This window comes from Camelus dromedarius, chromosome 3 (assembly GCF_036321535.1).
Source record: "Camelus dromedarius isolate mCamDro1 chromosome 3, mCamDro1.pat, whole genome shotgun sequence".
Taxonomy (NCBI): Eukaryota; Metazoa; Chordata; class Mammalia; order Artiodactyla; family Camelidae; genus Camelus; species Camelus dromedarius.
Window position 1 is genome coordinate 93,747,454 of NC_087438.1, and position 17,606 is coordinate 93,765,059.

The following is a 17,606-nucleotide window of genomic DNA, read 5'->3' on the forward strand; positions in this document are numbered from 1 at the left end:
TCAACTCCTGACCACCATTTATTATTAGTCCTGTAATCTGAGGAACGGAGTCAGCAGAAGTTCCAACAGCACGGTAGGAACTCCCTTCACTCTAGAGCTGCACCGGAGCCTAAATAACTCTGTCTTAAGCCCCGCCTCCTGCCCGTCCTCACGTCGCTCAAGCGCAGCCAGGCTCCTTGGGCTCCTCTCCCTAAGCTTGCGAGCTGGTCGGCGGCGGGAGATTGGTTCTCGCGATGTGCGTCTGCGTCTGCGTCTGCGTGCGCGGTCCTCGCGAGCTCGCGCACGCCGCTCCTCGCAGTACGGGGCTGTGGTGGCCTCTTGCTTCTGCGTCCGGGGCAGGACCCTGCGCGGTGGCCGCTGTTGGAGCTAGGAGCCAGTGTCCGCCTAGCCGCCGCCACCCTCGCTTCCTGCCCCTCCGTCTTGGGCTCTCCGCGCGGTGCAGAGGCGCCGGGCTGGGAAGGGAGAGGCACTAGCGTGAGGTTCCCAGCCGATGGGCAACCCTTGGGCGCGCTGAGGGGCCGGGCTACTAGCGGCTGAGGTAGGTGGGCGCGCGGGGGTTTGTCAGACTGGCCGGGAGCAGAGTCCGGGGGGCGGGCGCTTGTGGAGTAGGCAAGGAGTGGGCGAGAACGGGGGCCTAGCCCGCCGGTGAGGAGAGGTCTCCGACCCGTGCCTGGGGAGGGGCTCTGGCCTAGCCCGGAGCGAGGCCTCGGACGTAGCCTGCTCTTCCCCAGGTTTGGAGCTGTTACTGGGGGGAAATTCCTCCTGCGGCGGGGGAGGGGATCACCCTTTCTTCTCTTCGAGAGGTCATAATCCGCAGTCCTCCCCTCACCACTGTAAATAAAAGCCTGCCGCCTTCGAGATGGACGTCTACATGGAGTGGCCTGTGGACTTCTGCAGCCTGCAGGACTCGTAGTGCACGGACAGCGGGCTATCAGTTTCGGTTATCGGGGGTACACAACCCTTTCTCTAGTGTGGGTGTGTATCTTCCACAAAGTTGTTATTACTAGTATGTTAATAATCGCTTTCGGGCCAACAGGTAATACATTTCTAAATGCCTCATGTTAAGAAAGGATTTTGGCACCGGGAAACTGTGCCATGGGCACAATTAAGGAGTAGAAAGAAGACAAAGAAGGCCGTTATTTATGTTCTTTCCTAGTATCAAAACTTTCCGTGGTGGGGCCGGATGCAAGGCTACTGGCATTTGTTTTCGCTTTTGCTGAATAGGCTGAGTGATTGAGATGGATCACAAATGGACTTTCATTCAGAATTATAAAATCGTATATGATTCTCTATAATCGTTACAAGCCAAATGACCTGAAATAAATCTCTGAAAATTATGTGTTACTTGTTCTTTGGAAGAGTACGAAACTTGAATTTTTTTAAAGGAAGGTTTTCTCCATGTTTAAAAAGCTTCATGAATGCTTTGTGAATTTACTAGAAATCGTTATAGTTCTTTATGTTGGCAATAATGACTGCCACATTCAAGAGAAGGGAAAGGAATTATTACGTAAAGAACGGTTTAAACACCCAGTAAAACAGCTTCAGGTATGGCAAATTTTAGCATATGCTTTAAGAATTCTAATTTAGTCATAGTTAAAATATATGGAAACCCCTAGTTGACTCCCTTACGTTCAGTGAAATAGTTTAAAAGGTAATTAGGTGGGGGAGGCTATAGCTCAGTGGTAGAGTGCATGCTTAGCATGCATGAGGTCCTGGGCTCAATCCCCAGTACCTCCATCAAAATAAATAAATATCCCCCCCCAAAAAAACCCCCATAAAAATAAAAAGTAACTAACTTTTGCTAGTCTACACAGTCTGTTCTGTACTCTGGGATTTCATTCAGTCCAAACTTTCTAGATGGGATTTCATTCAGTCCAAACTTCCTAGAAATGTAATATTCATTCTGATACTGTTAAGATACGTGACCTGCATGCTTTCAGTGAACTCGGTATTATAGAATGGGAAGAGTCTTTCAAGAAAGAACAGTTAGCTGGCCAGCCCTGCGGTGGGAGTAGGGAGGCATTATTAAGTGTAGGATTAATGCTTGTATATGCACAATGTGCATGCAGACATATAAATTCTGCACACGTACACGTGTGTATAAGTATAATGGTTGTGCTCATAAGGATCTAACATGGGTGCTGACTCCCATGTTAAAAAGTTGAAATCTGAAAGTAAAAAAGCATTGGTTTTAGCTGTTTCTTCTTTAAGTTAACTATTTACATGGGTAACAGTAATAGTAAATTTCTTGTCTACTTATTTGTCGGTTACTGAGTAAGCAGAATACTGTACTGATTTCTTGGCAGTAGCAGGGAAGGAAAATACAGAACATATAGAAGACTTGCCCTTTAAAAACGTTCTTTAAGTCAACATCTTCTCTTCCCTGAGATATACAGCTTTACTCCTGTTTTGTGTCCTGGTGCTTAGAATAATGTTTTGCATGGAGTTGGCCCTCAATAAATGTGAGCTATGTCAGAAATGAATTAACATAATATGAACCAAATGCATAAATACCTGGAGAAGATGAAAGGAATTGAAGATGGGTGAATTTTCTTTTTAATTGAAGGTCTACTTTTTAAATGGTCTGTTTTTCTTCAGTGTTGTTGGTATCTGAATAAAGAATATATGGCAGAATGTTGCTTCTGAAAGCCTGACATAATGTTAAGCTGAGAGTATATATCCTGAGTGCTAATAGGTGGTGAATATTCTGATATATTAAGAGAAAATGAATTTAAAGGAAGTAAGGTGTACGGAGTGAAGGTTTTGGTAAGTTAGTGATAGGAACTTAAAAGGCATGAACTATAAGGCAGTGAAGCAGATTATAGGAAGAAACATTTTCCCCCTTTACTGGTAGTGCTTGCTACCTGTGGAAGAGAGCTTGTATCTTTGTACTTCTTTTTACTAGAGCTTTCCAGCAGGGTGATTTCTGAATAATAAAACTGAAAAGGGGGTCTTTTTTTCTCTTAAAATCTGCTTAAAGGTCTGAGTCTTCGTATTTGCTTGTGGTCCAACTTCATTGGCAATAAACTAGTATTCTGATTCCTACTTAATTCTTACTGTACTTCTCAGTCAGTTTATAACTTGAAGAGGAGAGGAATGTGATTGGTCCCTTCACAAATCCCAATGTTGGCTTTCTTTCAGTTTGGAAAACAAATCCATTTGCCTTCAATGTTGTCGATTTTATCAACAGAAAGGTTTTGTGGATATTTCAAGAAGTTATCTACTTTATGGAAAGCCTGACATAATGTAAGCTGAGAGTATATATTCTGAGTATTTGGAGAGTTTGGAGCTAAAGAGGTAAATAAAAACTTTAATGGGAATGTTTTAAATTGGGTCTTGTGTTTTTATTTTAGTACTCATGATAAGTGGTAGATTTTGCCCACCAGGGAATATTTAGCAATATCTGGAAAATATTTTGGTTGTCACAATTTGGAAGGGGAAAGAGCAGGGTATGGCTACTGACATCTGGAGGGTGGAGTGGGTAGAGGACAGGGATTGCTCCTAAGCATCTTGAAATGCACAAGTCAAACTCCCCCACCACCCCCGCCAACAAAGAGTCTGACCCAAATGATAGTGCTACTATTGAGAAACTGTATAGTTTTACATTATACTGAAATTGTTGGTTCTGAATTCAGATTATCTGTGTTTGTATTTGACTTTACAATTTCCTAATGTGTGAACCTGGCAAGTTGCTTAAAGTTCCTGCCTCAGTTTCTATGAAAAAGCTAATAGTATGTTCCTTATAGAGTTGGGTTATAGTGATGATTAAATCAGATGGTGTGCAAAGTGCCAAGCTAATTATTACCTGGCATGTAAAAAATACTGAAAAGCTGGTAACTTTCTGCTTAATACTACTTCATTTGGAACACATCTTGATGATCTCTTCCTATTTTTCATCTGAAATTAGACTTTGAGTAAATGAAGTGATAATTAATAATCTAGTTCTCATTATATCCTTGGGGAATGAGTGAAGAATTTACTCCTTTTAATATTTGTGTTTAGTTCAGTCTTGTTTTATGTTTTCAAGTCTATAGGGCTTCTGCCATAAACAAGTAACTTCTCCAGGGGAGGGCTCAAGTGCTGGAGTACGTGCTTAGTGTACACTAGTGTTCAATCCCCAGTACCTCCTCTAAAATAAATAAATAACTTAACCTAATTACCTCCCTCCCCAACAAAAAAACAAGTAGCTTCTCATTGTAAATGTTTTTTCTTCACAGTTAAGATTTTAAGCTAGATGACCAAAAAGAATAAAACATGCCAAAAAGAATAAAATATACACACATCCATACATAGATAAAATTTAAAAAGAAAATTTTAAAAATGAAAAAAAGAAAAACAAAAAAATAAGCTAGCTGGCTAATGGCCCTACTCTATCTCTGTTGATTCTCAGCAAATATTTAGTAATTTAACTGAATTCAGTTCTTTGACTTGATTCCCATTTCCTTTTGCCTTTATAAACTGAAATAAATTTACAGTGGTTTTGGCTCACATTAATTATCTATTCTTAGCTTCTGTAACTATTTTCATAACCGAGGTTTTGGTGCAATTTTACATTTATGAAAGGTGCAGGCAAACATCTAACAACTTGGGGCTAGACCTAAATATACATTTGTGACTCTTTCTGAATCTGAATTGAAACCCGTATCTTTGTTTTTTGTTTTTTTTTTAACCTCATTGAAATATAATACTGTAGTCTGTATAAACTCATTTTCTGTGTGTCTAAACGATATGGCTATTTAGAGTTGGCTTGTTATGGTGGTGGTTATAATACATCCTTTATGTAATAGAGAATTCACAGGGATTCTTCACAGACAAAACAGACTTTGGAGTGTTAGTAAGTCACTGGGCTCTTTTCAGGGAAAAAGATCCACACCATATTTATGATTAAGGGGAAAAGCAGTGTTGTACGTTCAACTTTTTGTCTTTGATAACTATACTTGCAAAATATAAATTTTATTTTATTATTATATTTTGTTGTATAAGTCTCAGTTGTTTCTATAAATGTTCACTCACATTAGCTAATGGAAACCTCTGTTTATCCTGTATATTGGTACTGCCTTCTGTTTGGATATATTAGTTTGAAGGGAGTCAGTACCTTTGGCCAAGAGATCATGTTCTTTGCTTGGCACATTCCATCTTTTAAGTGAAACATACACTCAAGATTCTGTATGAATAACACAATTATGATAATTATGAGGAAGTGTCCACCTTGTGGAAACTGGCCAGATCAAAAGTATACATGTGGGAAATATAATAAAAAGCCAAAAGGAGACATTCTAAGAATGTTAGGCAACTGAAAAAAAAAATCATGTTAATAAGAGTTATCTTTGTTACTATCTTTTTAAGATTTAGTAATTTAGAAGAAAAGAGCCTACAAAGTATGACAGATTTATTTTCTACTTATACACTTTCCAGTTCCTAAGCAAAGAACATATTAGTAAATTCATACTATAGTTGAGTTATCTTGTATGGCGTTTGTGCCTCCCAGTGATTAAATTGAGAAAAACAAGTATCTTTCAATCTGCTGATGTGTGTTTGTTTATAAGTGGTCTGGAGTCCTGCCTGCCAGCTAATTTTAGATAGCCGGCATAGTTGTTGGAAGACAGACTATTTTCCCATTAAATGCTGTCATACAGATATATATTTGTATATGTGTATTTATGCATATTTGTCTTTCATTTTTGGTAGAAGATGATGCATCCTGTTGCCAGCAGTAATCCAGCTTTCTGTGGGCCTGGTAAGCCTTCCTGCCTCAATGAAGATGCCATGAGAGCCGCTGATCAGTTTGACATATATTCCTCTCAGCAAAACAAATATAGCCACACAGTCAGCCACAAACCAATGGCTTGTCAGAGGCAAGACCCATTAAATGAAACACACTTGCAGACTACCAGTGGCAGAAGCATAGAGATAAAAGATGAACTAAAGAAAAAGAAAAATCTCAACCGATCCGGTAAGCGTGGCCGACCTTCTGGAACCACCAAATCAGCGGGCTACCGGACCAGCACAGGCAGACCCCTGGGAACCACCAAAGCAGCTGGATTTAAGACAAGTCCAGGCAGACCTTTGGGTACAACTAAAGCCGCGGGATACAAAGTCAGCCCAGGGAGACCTCCAGGTAGCATTAAAGCTCTATCCCGTCTTGCCGATCTTGGTTATGGCTGTGGCACCGCTGCTTTTCCTTACCCTATGATGCATGGTAGAGCAGTTCATGGGGTAGAGGAAACCAGCAGCGAGATCAAGCCACCCAATGAGTGAACGAGGCAGGAAAAGAGGGCCAGGTTTAGAAAGAAGATTTTGAATAATCCCAAAGCTTCTTGGTTTTATTTTGACATACATGATTTTGCAGCCTGGGCTTTCCAAATTTGTTTTCCCTTTTGTTTTTTTTCCTGCTTCTGCTCGGAAACTGCCATATGCTGACAGATGCACTCAGGGCATAAGCAGTGGCATTGTATTTATACATAGGTTCAAATGTAACACCTGTTTAAATCATTTTTGCTTTTCCTTTAGAGTTATGGTTGTATCTCATATTTCACTACTACTTTTGGGTCATTCTAAATGGATGCTTTATGTGCTAAACAACTGAAACCATTATACCTGTTAGTTTGTGAAGTAAGCATACATTATGATAAAAATATCTAAGATATTTTTAACTGACGAAACAAAGCAACGTAATGATTCAGGATTACTTGAGGTAATGGCTGTGAGTTTTTATGACATTTATGTGTTCATGAGACAAGACACAGATATTTGTATACTTTGGCATTTATATGGACTTCATAAGTTAAAAATCTTATTCTTAATGTTCTAGGTTAAAGCAGCTTCTTATTTATTGATCTACATGGCATTAGTTGATTTAACCATTATTCTTTAAGAATTCTTTAGTGTTTGCCTTTCATCCATGATAGGTTGTGTATTTTTTACTTGCCTGAGAGCATATACCAAACACTACAAACAATTCGTATTTACGAAAAAAATTAAACTTTTTAATAAAAACTGCACATTACATTTTTGGTGAAATACAATGCATTCTGAGAATAGCATATTTAATATAATAGAAAAAGAAACATTCTTAAGGTCTGCATGTAGCTATAGTTATTATGTTTTGCCTGTCATATACTTAGTTTTAAAGCATTATACTTAAAACACTAATGTTGTTCGTTTATTAAGAACTGTTTTAGTTTTTTCTGAGTTGTGCCATTGCATTAGCACTTACTGTGGTTTCAGGTTTATACCTACCAAAGGGCACAAATTGAATGGTAGACTGTAAAACTGGTATAAACAAAATGTAATTTTCTGACTGTAAGAACCCAAATATTAAGAAATATATAGGAATCCATCTATGCATGAAACATATAAAAAAAATGTTGGTTAGTTTAATTAAAAATCTCATTGTGGCTCTAGTGAGACCACTTCATCCAAAATAAAATTTTTTTTCCAACAGTGTTTGCTTTAGAAGCAAGGTAGATAGCAAGGAAAAAAACGTATTGGGTAGGTATATATAGTAGGGACAGAGGGAAATCTCTTTTCTTCCTTTCCGAAAGTAATATTCTTTGTTAATATACATTTTATTTATTCTGAATTTGTTCTAAATAAAATAAACTATTATAAACTTGGATTTGGAAAAAAATTCCACTCAACTTTAAAGTTACAATGTATTTGCAAGCTTAAATGCCTTTGAGATTATAATGTAGATTTGAAGGACCCCAAAACTTTAAAAATAATTAGATTTTTTTAAGGGCGCATATTGTGTTATTTGGGCTTGCTCTCAATTAATGCAAACTCTGATTGCAAATGGATGTCATGTTTCATACCTTTTTTATCAGGAAAAAAGCAGCAAGCCTTCAGGTGTTCCAGTGATGCCTGACACAATGAGCTGGACTTTATGCTGCTCTTTACAGTAAGAGGTGTTGCATTGTATGTGGGGACTGTGTGTGCACTGGCATCTAAGACAGTGACCTCAACAATTTTAGTTTTGCACAAACCAGAGAGAACAATGTTGGATGACTTACATGTAATCAGTTGTAACGTGCTGGCAGCTAAATTGCTATAGGAGTTTCTTCTTGCAGAAACTTAAAATATAAAAGTTTAAATAATTTACTCAAAACAGTATAACTTCTGACACAAATGCTTACATCTTTATTCATATGTTCATCTATCCACTTTTATTATGTATCTGTCATTTAGCTGTTTCTCAAGATGATTTTCAGCAGTTGGCTGCTTAGAAATCCTCTTTTGAGTTGCTGAAAACAGTTGGTTAATTAAATGTTCTACCACAGAATTATGTATGTCATTGTCAAGGATTGGTTGCATGTTGTGTTTTATAGTATGCCTATTTGACATTTCCCTGTCAGTTTATTTTCGTCCTGATTTTCTTACACATACTCTGCCCTTTCTCCCTACCCTTTCCTACATTCGTTCCCTTTTTTCTTTCTACTTCCTCCAGCACATCTACTCAGTGGTGCTGTGCTGTGTGTCAGAAGATAGAGCAGGTGTATTATTGTATAATGAATTTTGTGCACATGTTAATAGAATGATGAAATCAGCTAAAGGAAGTATGTTCATGGCAGTGTTTATTAACATCAGGAGCTATGTCCCAGGAAAAAAGGGGGGCAAATGGCTACTACTTTTGTGAATGGATAACATCATTTAGAAAGGTGAATTTCCTGTTCATGTGAGTAGTTACCTGGAATATTACATCTGTATGCTGATGAGCATCTCCTGATTCTACTTCCTTTTCTCCTTGTGAACAGTTTATTGGTGCCATGTTGAACAGAAAGACAGATATCTAAGTGATAACATGAATGAAGTCTTAAAATATAAAATATTTTTACTTATCTCTAAAGACTACATTGTGCATCTTTTGTAACACTGTCTCTTGTCATGATAAACACTGAAATAGCATGTTAAACAATTGCCTATACTTTAATATAATCAGTAGGGGAAAACTGGCCTTTTCCTCCCACTGAATGATTATTCCTTGAAAGGTAAATTGCTAATTTTATATTGTGTCATTCTGTTCTTCACAAAATAGGTTTCACTATTCTGTATTAAAACTGTTGGTCAGAAATTGATCTGCTATTCAAGTAAGTTTGCTTTACTTTTTTTCTTTAAAAAATATTTTAACATGCCTTATTTATTTTTCTTTTATTAACAAATTAGGAGCTAATACAGATGAATTTTTCTTTTTTTTGGGCAGATATATCCTTGCATAACTAATCTTTAATGTGGGATGATTTTGATACTATCTTTGGAGTTTTGCACTGGATATTAAAATACTAGCACAGTGTATTGGAAAAAATAAGTATCCGATTTTTAATATTTGGGGATGTTTTAAAAATCAGTGTTTCAATTAGACTAAAAGATTCTTTATATTTTTTATTTACTTTTTAAAAGAAACATCTGTTAAAGTAGTACAAGTAATATTTATTCCAAACTCATGTTTGTGTGAATTTACATGTGTATTTTCATTAAATAAGAATAGAGTTTCTTTGAATTAAGGAGGGAAAATAATTATCTGGATCTGTTTATTAGTTCAAAAGTGATCCATCCATTGTAAGAAAACCCAGTGTATGAGCTCAAGAAAAAAAAAACAACTTTTCTTTTATATTCTAAGAAGCTTTAAAAGAAAAATTCAGGGGATGTTGACAATAACTGCTACCCTGTCAGTCATTGTCCATATATGCAGTAAAATTTTATGATCCTTTTATAGTAAAATTACAAGAATTCACAACAGTTGTTCAAAACATTTCTTTTTCTTTGGACATAAAATATTTTGATGCTGTTATGTTTTTGTTTTTATTATAGTTTAACTATATGCTATTAAACTCTAGGATGTATCTAAATCTTTCCTTTGCTTTTTCCCCTTCCCTCCACCCAAGTAGGTAAATCTGTGTTCTCACATAAAATGTGTTTAATTTTTGGAAAATTTACTCCGATGGTAAATCAAATGTGTGATTTATAGTAATCAGATCACTTTGATTCTTTAAGTTTCACAGTTTCCTTTTTCCACAGATAATTATGGAGAATAATTACCAATTAACTGATTCAAGCACGCTATCCTCTGCTGTAAAAAGTCTGAATAGATACTGTGTATGTTTTTATGTCCATGAACTTGAGCTACTCGTGTGCAATTATGTGTATGGGAATGGAGTAGTGTTCATGATTTGTATCTATATCATCATATGGATGTATATTTATTAATAAAGTCATTACTTTAAAACCAGTTATGTTTACTACTTTATTTCTTAGCGGAGTATTTTCCAAGCAGGGTAATTAAGAATGGTAACCCTCTTTCATGTTTATGGGTCTTGTATTTTTCTTGGGTTGTGCTTTCTGAAATCTGCCTCTCTATACTTTTTTGTTTTTCTCAAAATAGTAATTATTTATATATTTATAATTTAAACTTCTAACTTATAAATGGATCTCATTTTCTTCCCAACATTAAGATACTTCAGGCTAATAGTTCTAAAGGCTTAAATTTAAATGTGATTGATCCTTTTACTCTAAAAAATTTAGACATTAAATATGGCTAATTTTTTTAACCTTAGGGAGAACAGCATGTGCATTTTTTGTAACTCAAATATTGATGATGTAAAAAGAAAAACACTTCCCCCTAATTATTTGAACCTTTTCCATTTTCTCCGAATCCTGCAGATCACCTAGAACAGACCCAGTGCCTGTTTTTGTAAATAAAGTTTTATTGGAATAGCCATTCCCATTTGTTTACATATTGTCTCTGGCTGCTTTTGCACTACAATGACAATTAGTAGTTATGACATAAGGCCTGCAAAACCTAAAATATTTACTGATTATTCCTTTCTTTTACAGAAAAGTTTGCTGACCCCCCTCACCTAGAAGGGTAACTAGAAGTTTGTACCTTTTAACTCCGTTCATCCATTTAGTGCCCATCACTGCCACCCATCTGTTGGAACCACCAATCAGTTCTCTGTATTTGTAAGCTTGGTTTTTGTTTTTGTTTTTTAGATTACACACGTGAGATCATTACAGTATTTTTCTTTGACTTATTTCACTTAGCATAATACCCTTAGGATTCATCTATGTTGTTGGAAACGGCAAGATTTCATTTTTTTTTATGGCTGAATCATGTTTCTATATATAGATAAATGTGTTATATAGATAAAGATTTCTGTGTCTATATATCACATTTTCTTACCTATTTTGTTGATGGACACAAGTTGTTTCCATATCTTGGCTATTGTAAATAATGCTGCCATGAACATGGGAGTGCTTATATCTTTTTGTGTTAATGTTTTCGTTTTCTTCAAATAAATACCCAGAGTGGAATTGTGGGATCACATAGTCATTTTATTTTTAATTTTTTGAGGAACCTCTATACTGTTTTCCATAGTGGCTGCACCAATTTACATTCCCACTGGTAGTGCACAAGTGTTTGCTTTTCTTCACATCCTCATCAATGCTTGTTATTTCTTGTTTTTTTGATAATAGGCATTCTAACAGGCGTGGAAACCACTCTTGAACATAAAGAATTTGTTACATTTTAAGTAAAAAATACATTTAAGTTAGTAATTTCCCCAAGTTTTCAACTGGCCTAATAAATTCAATAATCTTAATAACTATTGAACATCTCTACAGTGTAGCAGCTCACATACTGAATAAGACTCAAGTCCGTACCCTCAAGGAACTCACAGTGGAAGACAAATGCCTTAGTATGTAGAAATTAAGCTATGTAATGCCAATTTTTATTTGTTCTGAATAAAAATTTTAACATGTTTTATCTCTCAAATTAGCTAATTAATTTTAGCATAGAGCTGTGGAAACTCCAGGCCACCTGCTTAGTCCTAAACTTTAGGCTTGTTTTCAGATGAATTTCAACAGAAAAACTGGTTATTGTGCTTTTTCTTTTTTATCAGGTAAGAGATCATTCATAAATCGTGATGGGAGCTACTTATATGGCTATTGTGCTCCCTCAGTCACATGAAAGAGACAAATAATAACTACAAAATGTTACGCATCCTCAGTATGCCAGGTGCAGAATGGCTGATGACTGAAACTGATTTTTTTGGAGTAACTGTAGGACTGTAAAAGAGCACACATACAAAAAGTGTTTGTAAAAATTCTGTTTAAATTTTTTTTATTTTAGAAATAACAAAATTTATACAAAATTTAGTCAAAATAGAGTCAATGACCTTCCATGTGACCATCACCATGCTTCAGTAATTAAAAATTCAAGGCCTGTCTTTTTTCATGTACATCCCACCTACTCTCTGCCCCCCTCAATTATTTTGAAACAAATTCTCCAATCATGTCATCCTAAAATATTTCAATAGGTATCTATAACTAATGACTTTCTAAACATATAAGCATGATATTATTATTATTCATAAAAATAATTATTATATATCACCAAGTATCCAAACATAAAATCGAACTAATTGTCCCTTAATTATAAAAATTTTCTTTAATTGCTAAGTCTCTATATTGAAGTGTAACTTACATATCAAAAAATTTTACCCATTGTAAGTATACAGTTTATTGTATTTTGTATGACTGTCCAATTATCCCAGCATTGTTTGTTTAAAAGGCTATCCTTCCCTCCATTGAATTATTTTGGCATGTTTATTGAAAACCAATTGACCATAATTGTATAGGCTTTTTTCTGGGTTTTCTTGTGTATCCCATTGATCTATATGTTAGTACTTATGCCAATACTACACTGTCTTGATTTCTATAGTTTTATAAGTTTTGAAGTTGGGTAGTATAAGTCTTCTTACTTTATTTTTCTTCCTTAAAATTGTTTTGGCTATTTTGGTCTTTGTATAGGTTTGGTCCGTATAGATTTTAGGATAAGTTTGTCGGTTTCTACAGATCTCTATGATTTTGTTAGGGATTATATAGTATCTATAGATTAATTTGGGAAAATGTGCTATCATAACAGTATTCCAAATCCAAGAACTTGGTACATCTCTCATCTGCCTAGGTGTTCCTTGATTTTCCTTAGTGATGTTTTATAGTTTTCAGTGTATGAAACTTGCACTTTTTTTGTTAAATTTATTCCTAAGTGTATTATTATTTTTGACAATAATGTAAATGGAATTGCTTTCTTTATTTCACTTTGTTGATACTATATAGAAATACAGTCCATTTTTGTCTATAGATCTTGTATCTGACATCCTTGCTAAAACTCACATTAGTTCAGGTAGTTTTTTGGATTATTTCCATAGGATTTTCTACATACAAGATCATGTCATTGGAGAATACAGACAGTTGTTCTTTCTTTCCAAAATATAGACCTTTAATTTCTTTTTATTATTTATTGTACTGGTTAGACCCTTCAATACAATGTTAAATAGAAATAGAATAGATATCATTGCCTTCTTCCTGATATTAAGGGGAAGTCTTTCATCATTAAGTATAATGTTAGCTGTATGTTTATGGTAAATGCCCTTTAACAGATTGAGGAAGTTCCCTTTGTTCCTAGTGTTTTGAGAGTTTTTTTAATGATGAATGGGTGTGGGACTTTATAAAATGCTTTTTCTGCATCTATTGGTTTATTCTACATTATTTTCATGATGGTCAGGATTTCTGTACTTTCAAACAGAAACTGAGAATCATTGACAATAATTTTGGTCCATTAAGTTAAAAAGTTTTTTTGTATCAATAGGAACTCATGGATTGTAACATACATGATGTGTCTCTATTAAAATTATTTATTTTGTATGCTCAAATTGTTCCATCTTTGGCTAGTAGGAGCTAATTTGGCTCCTCAATCATTTTGGCATAACCCAAGTATTCTTTGTCAGTTTCCTTGTATTTTGGTGTAACAAGATGTTCCAGACTCAAAAAAAGGTCTTTTGACTTAGTAAGGTACTTTAGGGAAGCAGTATGCTCTGTCTTGAATTTTAGGGTGTATGAGTTTTAGAACTGCCTTCATTTTATACAATTGACATTTTACAAAATATTTAAATGGTTTGAAAGAATCCTTAGAATGACAGTATTATCTTTTAAAAAATTTTTATAAACAAAGAATATTTGAAGAAAGATGGGTGAGATAAGGAAGGAAAACAAAGGAAACAAAAAGACACTAGTTTGAAGGACATCATCTGGTCTGAGTTCTGTTCCAGGTAAACTTCAGATTCTAGGGTATCCCTTTGAGCAGAGTATAGAAGCGTGAGATATAGCTAAGCATACTCCTTTTATTTTCAGAATTTAGTCCTTCTCTGCACACTGATGTCTCACCTGTAGCCTGTTTCCTGCTCTGCTAATGCATCCTGTAAGCTTTTCTCTCCCCTCTACCCCAGACACAGCACCCCTACAGTAGCTTCCCAATGAGATCAGAAGCATGTGGATAAATATTTGTTCTTTTTATGGCATTTGCCAAAGTAGCATTTTTGTTGCAATTTGCTTATATGAAGCTAGAGATTTTGTTGATCTAGCCTTTGTGAAATGTTTGAACCCAGATTTCAAATAGACAGTGACTACTGATAAATGTTTGAACCCTGATTTTGAATAGACATATTGACTACAGTGGCTGTTACAGGACACTCATTGCCTAATTCAGTAATCTATGTGCTTCATATTCCTAATTTTATATTTATAATACATGTTACTTTTCTTTTTATTTCTATGTGTGTAGCAGAACACACTGAATTTAGCAATGGACCTAGATTTGAGTCCCTGCACAGTCATTCACTAATTTATGATCTTTCTCTAGTTGTTGCTTAATCTTTCCAAGCGTCAGAAATAGGTTTGTAGTGAAAATTAAATGAGAGTAATGCATTTGCACAATTTGGCATACTGACAGAGTTTAGCTTTGGGTTCAAATTCAAGCTCTGCCATTTAATGGGAGACCTTAGGCAAATTACCTTTTTATTTTCTTCATTTTAAAAATGTGTGTAATGCCTATGCCAGGAGTATCCCAAGAACTATATAAAATATATAACCAAACTAGAATACTTAATCCATCACTTGGCATGTTTTAGTATGATAATTTTAATTTTTGTTTTATATTAAAAAAGGCCTTTTAACATGAAAGTATTTTAATAAAATGGAAACAGATGCTGAATTTTTTATTTTGTAAAACTTGCCCATTGATTTGGGTATCTGTATCAGCAGAACACCAAGCAATATCACAAGATATTCCTTTAACCTTCAAATTTTCTGAAGGTTATCTGGAGTGGATGGACCAAAGAAAGAAGAGGAACATCAGTTGATGCACAGTTATTCTTGGAAGGCTTGGCTGTAAGTACTTCCATCACCTGAATGATTTTAACTTCCTTCTTAAGAATTGCATGTGCTGTTTTGGTGTTTTTACTTTTTTAAAAATTTGTGATATAGTTGATGTACAATATTATATGTTACAGGTGTACAGCATAGTGATTCACAGTTTTTAAAAGATATACTCCATTTATAGTTACTGGATTTATTCCCTGTGTTATACAATATATTCTGTAGCTTATTTTATACATAATAGTTTATACCTTTCAATCCCCTACCCCTGTCTGACCCCTCCCTCCTTCCCTCTTCCCACTGATAACCGCTAGTTTGTTTTCTATGTCTGAGTCTGTTCCCTTTTATTTATGTTCACTAGTGTATTTTTCAGATTCCACATATAAGTGATTTTATACAATATTTGTCTTTCTCTGTGTGACTTATTTTACTTAGCATAATACCCTCCACATCCATCCATGTTATTGCAAATGGCATTATTTCATTCTTTTTTATGGTTGAGTAGTATTCCACTCTGTGTGTGTGTGTGTGCGTGTATGTGTGTGTGCACACGTGTGTGTGTGTGTGCGCGTGCACATGTTTGTAAAAGATTGATGAGGACTCATCTATATAATTAGGGGGAAATCTATAGATTGGACTCAAAATATAAATTTTGGATACCCTTAGTCCTGGCAGTTCCAATTCACTGGAATTGTTTCAACAATTTATATATAAACCATGTTTACTGCATAGAAAATTTGTAGCTAGTGTAAGGACCCCAAAAAACCACTTGCATATTAATTTGTTTACCAATATACCCAAAAGGATATGCGCAAAACTCTATTAATAGTAGATAACATGGGGTGATGGTGGGGGGAGTCAGGGAGAATTAGGAGGAAAAAAGGCATTTAAGTAAAAACATTATACTTCACAAATATATAGTATCTTGTCTTATGTTTAAGTCTTTAAGCCATTTTGAGTTTATTTTTGTGCGTGGTGTGAGGGAGTGTCCTAACTTCCATTGATTTGCATGCGGCTGTCCAGCTTTCCCAACACCACTTGCTGAAAAGACTTTTTCTCCATTAAAATAACAATTTTTAAATCTGTTTTTGTGGGTTAGGAATTTGGAAAGAGCTCAGATTGGACATTTCTAGTTACGGCCCCAGGCAGAAGTAGTTCAATGATGGCCAAAGTTGGAACAGAGTGGGATTAAGATCAGCTCCTGGTGGTGGGCATCTTCATGTAGTGTCAGGGGTTCTCTATGCAAGCTAGTTTGAACTTCCTCAGAGCGTAGTAGCCTCAGGACAGTCCATCTACATACTTCATGGCTCAGAACGCCTGTGCAAACCTTCCAGCAAAAAAGGATAAATCTGTGTAGCCTCAGAAGTCATACAGGATTGTTTCATATACTGCTACATTCTGTTGATTATATGTGAAACACAGGCCCATCCAGATTTAAAGGGAGGGGAATTAGATTCTATGTACTGATGTTGCAATGGCAAAATTACTTTGCACAACAGCATGTAGGATGGGGAATGTTAGTGTGGCAATCTTTGGAAAATACACTTTGCCGCAGTGATCTAAATGAAAAATACTTGTTTGTTGATGAGAGGGAGGGAGGGAGAGAAAGAGGCCCTCATCATGCATCAGATTAAAAAAAAATCTAGGCAAACCTGTCAAAGGGGCAAACAACACCCAGAATACACAACTCCAATTATTATCAGATTCTTGTATGAACAATCCCCAAGCTGTGTAGTGTTGGTGCATAGAGTTCATTACAGCCAAAGGAAGAGGATGTCAACTTTTTCCCCTCCTAGAAATGAAAATAAAATCAAGGTTTTACATCTGAAAGCAATTTTCTCACTGAAAATAAGTGCAGGTGCCCCATACTGGCAAGGCAGTCAAATGTGCTTTCTATCTTGTGGCTGGATTTATTGAGTTGTCATTAGAGAGTGTATATATAGTATTTATCAGAAGATAACAGTTCTACCATCTGTAATGCATCTGTCGAAACAAAACAGTCAAAACACAAACACAGGGAGGAAAAGGACATGATAAAAAGGAAAGAGTAAGTAACCACGGGGGATCCACATTGGAGTGTCCACAGGAGTCGAATCAGCCTCCTTTTCATCAATCCTAAATTCCCGTAATCCTCTGTCCCATTGGCTTTTCATGTACCTTCAAATACAGTATGAAGGTTATGTGAAAAAGTAAAGGTTTGCTATTACACTGTTATAGATGAGGGAGGTTGTTAGCCAAATGATGACTGTAGTGATCAACTCTAGAACTGTGGACTCATTCAGCCACGTTGTCCATTGCCTCAGATCCTCCACCCACTAGAGAATTTACTATAGCAAAACAATGGCAGCCTATTTAGATTATACAAATTATCCATAGGGGTAGATTGATGATGCATC

The 17,606-nt window shown here is 35.7% G+C and overlaps 1 protein-coding gene across 5 annotated transcripts; it reads left to right on the forward strand.

Moving 5' to 3' along the window:
• The first annotated feature begins 237 nt into the window (after nucleotides 1–237).
• On the forward strand, nucleotides 238–10,225 carry C3H5orf24 (chromosome 3 C5orf24 homolog). 5 transcript variants are annotated; one of them, XR_010380360.1, is made up of 5 exons: nucleotides 249–538; nucleotides 5,689–6,118; nucleotides 7,827–7,900; nucleotides 9,035–9,086; nucleotides 10,015–10,225. XR_010380360.1 is itself a non-coding variant. In XM_064484291.1 (4 exons), exons 2-3 carry the CDS (start codon nucleotides 5,692–5,694, stop codon nucleotides 7,865–7,867), a joined length of 468 nt encoding a protein of 155 aa, XP_064340361.1. In that variant the 5' UTR covers nucleotides 249–538; nucleotides 5,689–5,691; the 3' UTR covers nucleotides 7,868–7,900; nucleotides 9,035–10,225. The 5 variants fall into 5 exon arrangements, 3 of the variants coding, with proteins under 3 accessions (XP_031304916.1, XP_010979902.1, XP_064340361.1); XM_064484291.1 differs by having other exon boundaries at nucleotides 9,035–10,225; XM_031449056.2 differs by adding an exon at nucleotides 3,142–3,297 and having other exon boundaries at nucleotides 238–538; nucleotides 5,689–10,225.
• Nucleotides 10,226–17,606: the final 7,381 nt, after the last annotated feature.

What these genes read in the sequence shown, in the direction of transcription:
- C3H5orf24 (XM_031449056.2), top strand. Translation starts at nt 5,692, where the DNA reads ATGATGCATCCTGTTGCCAGCAGTAATCCAGCTTTCTGTGGGCCTGGT.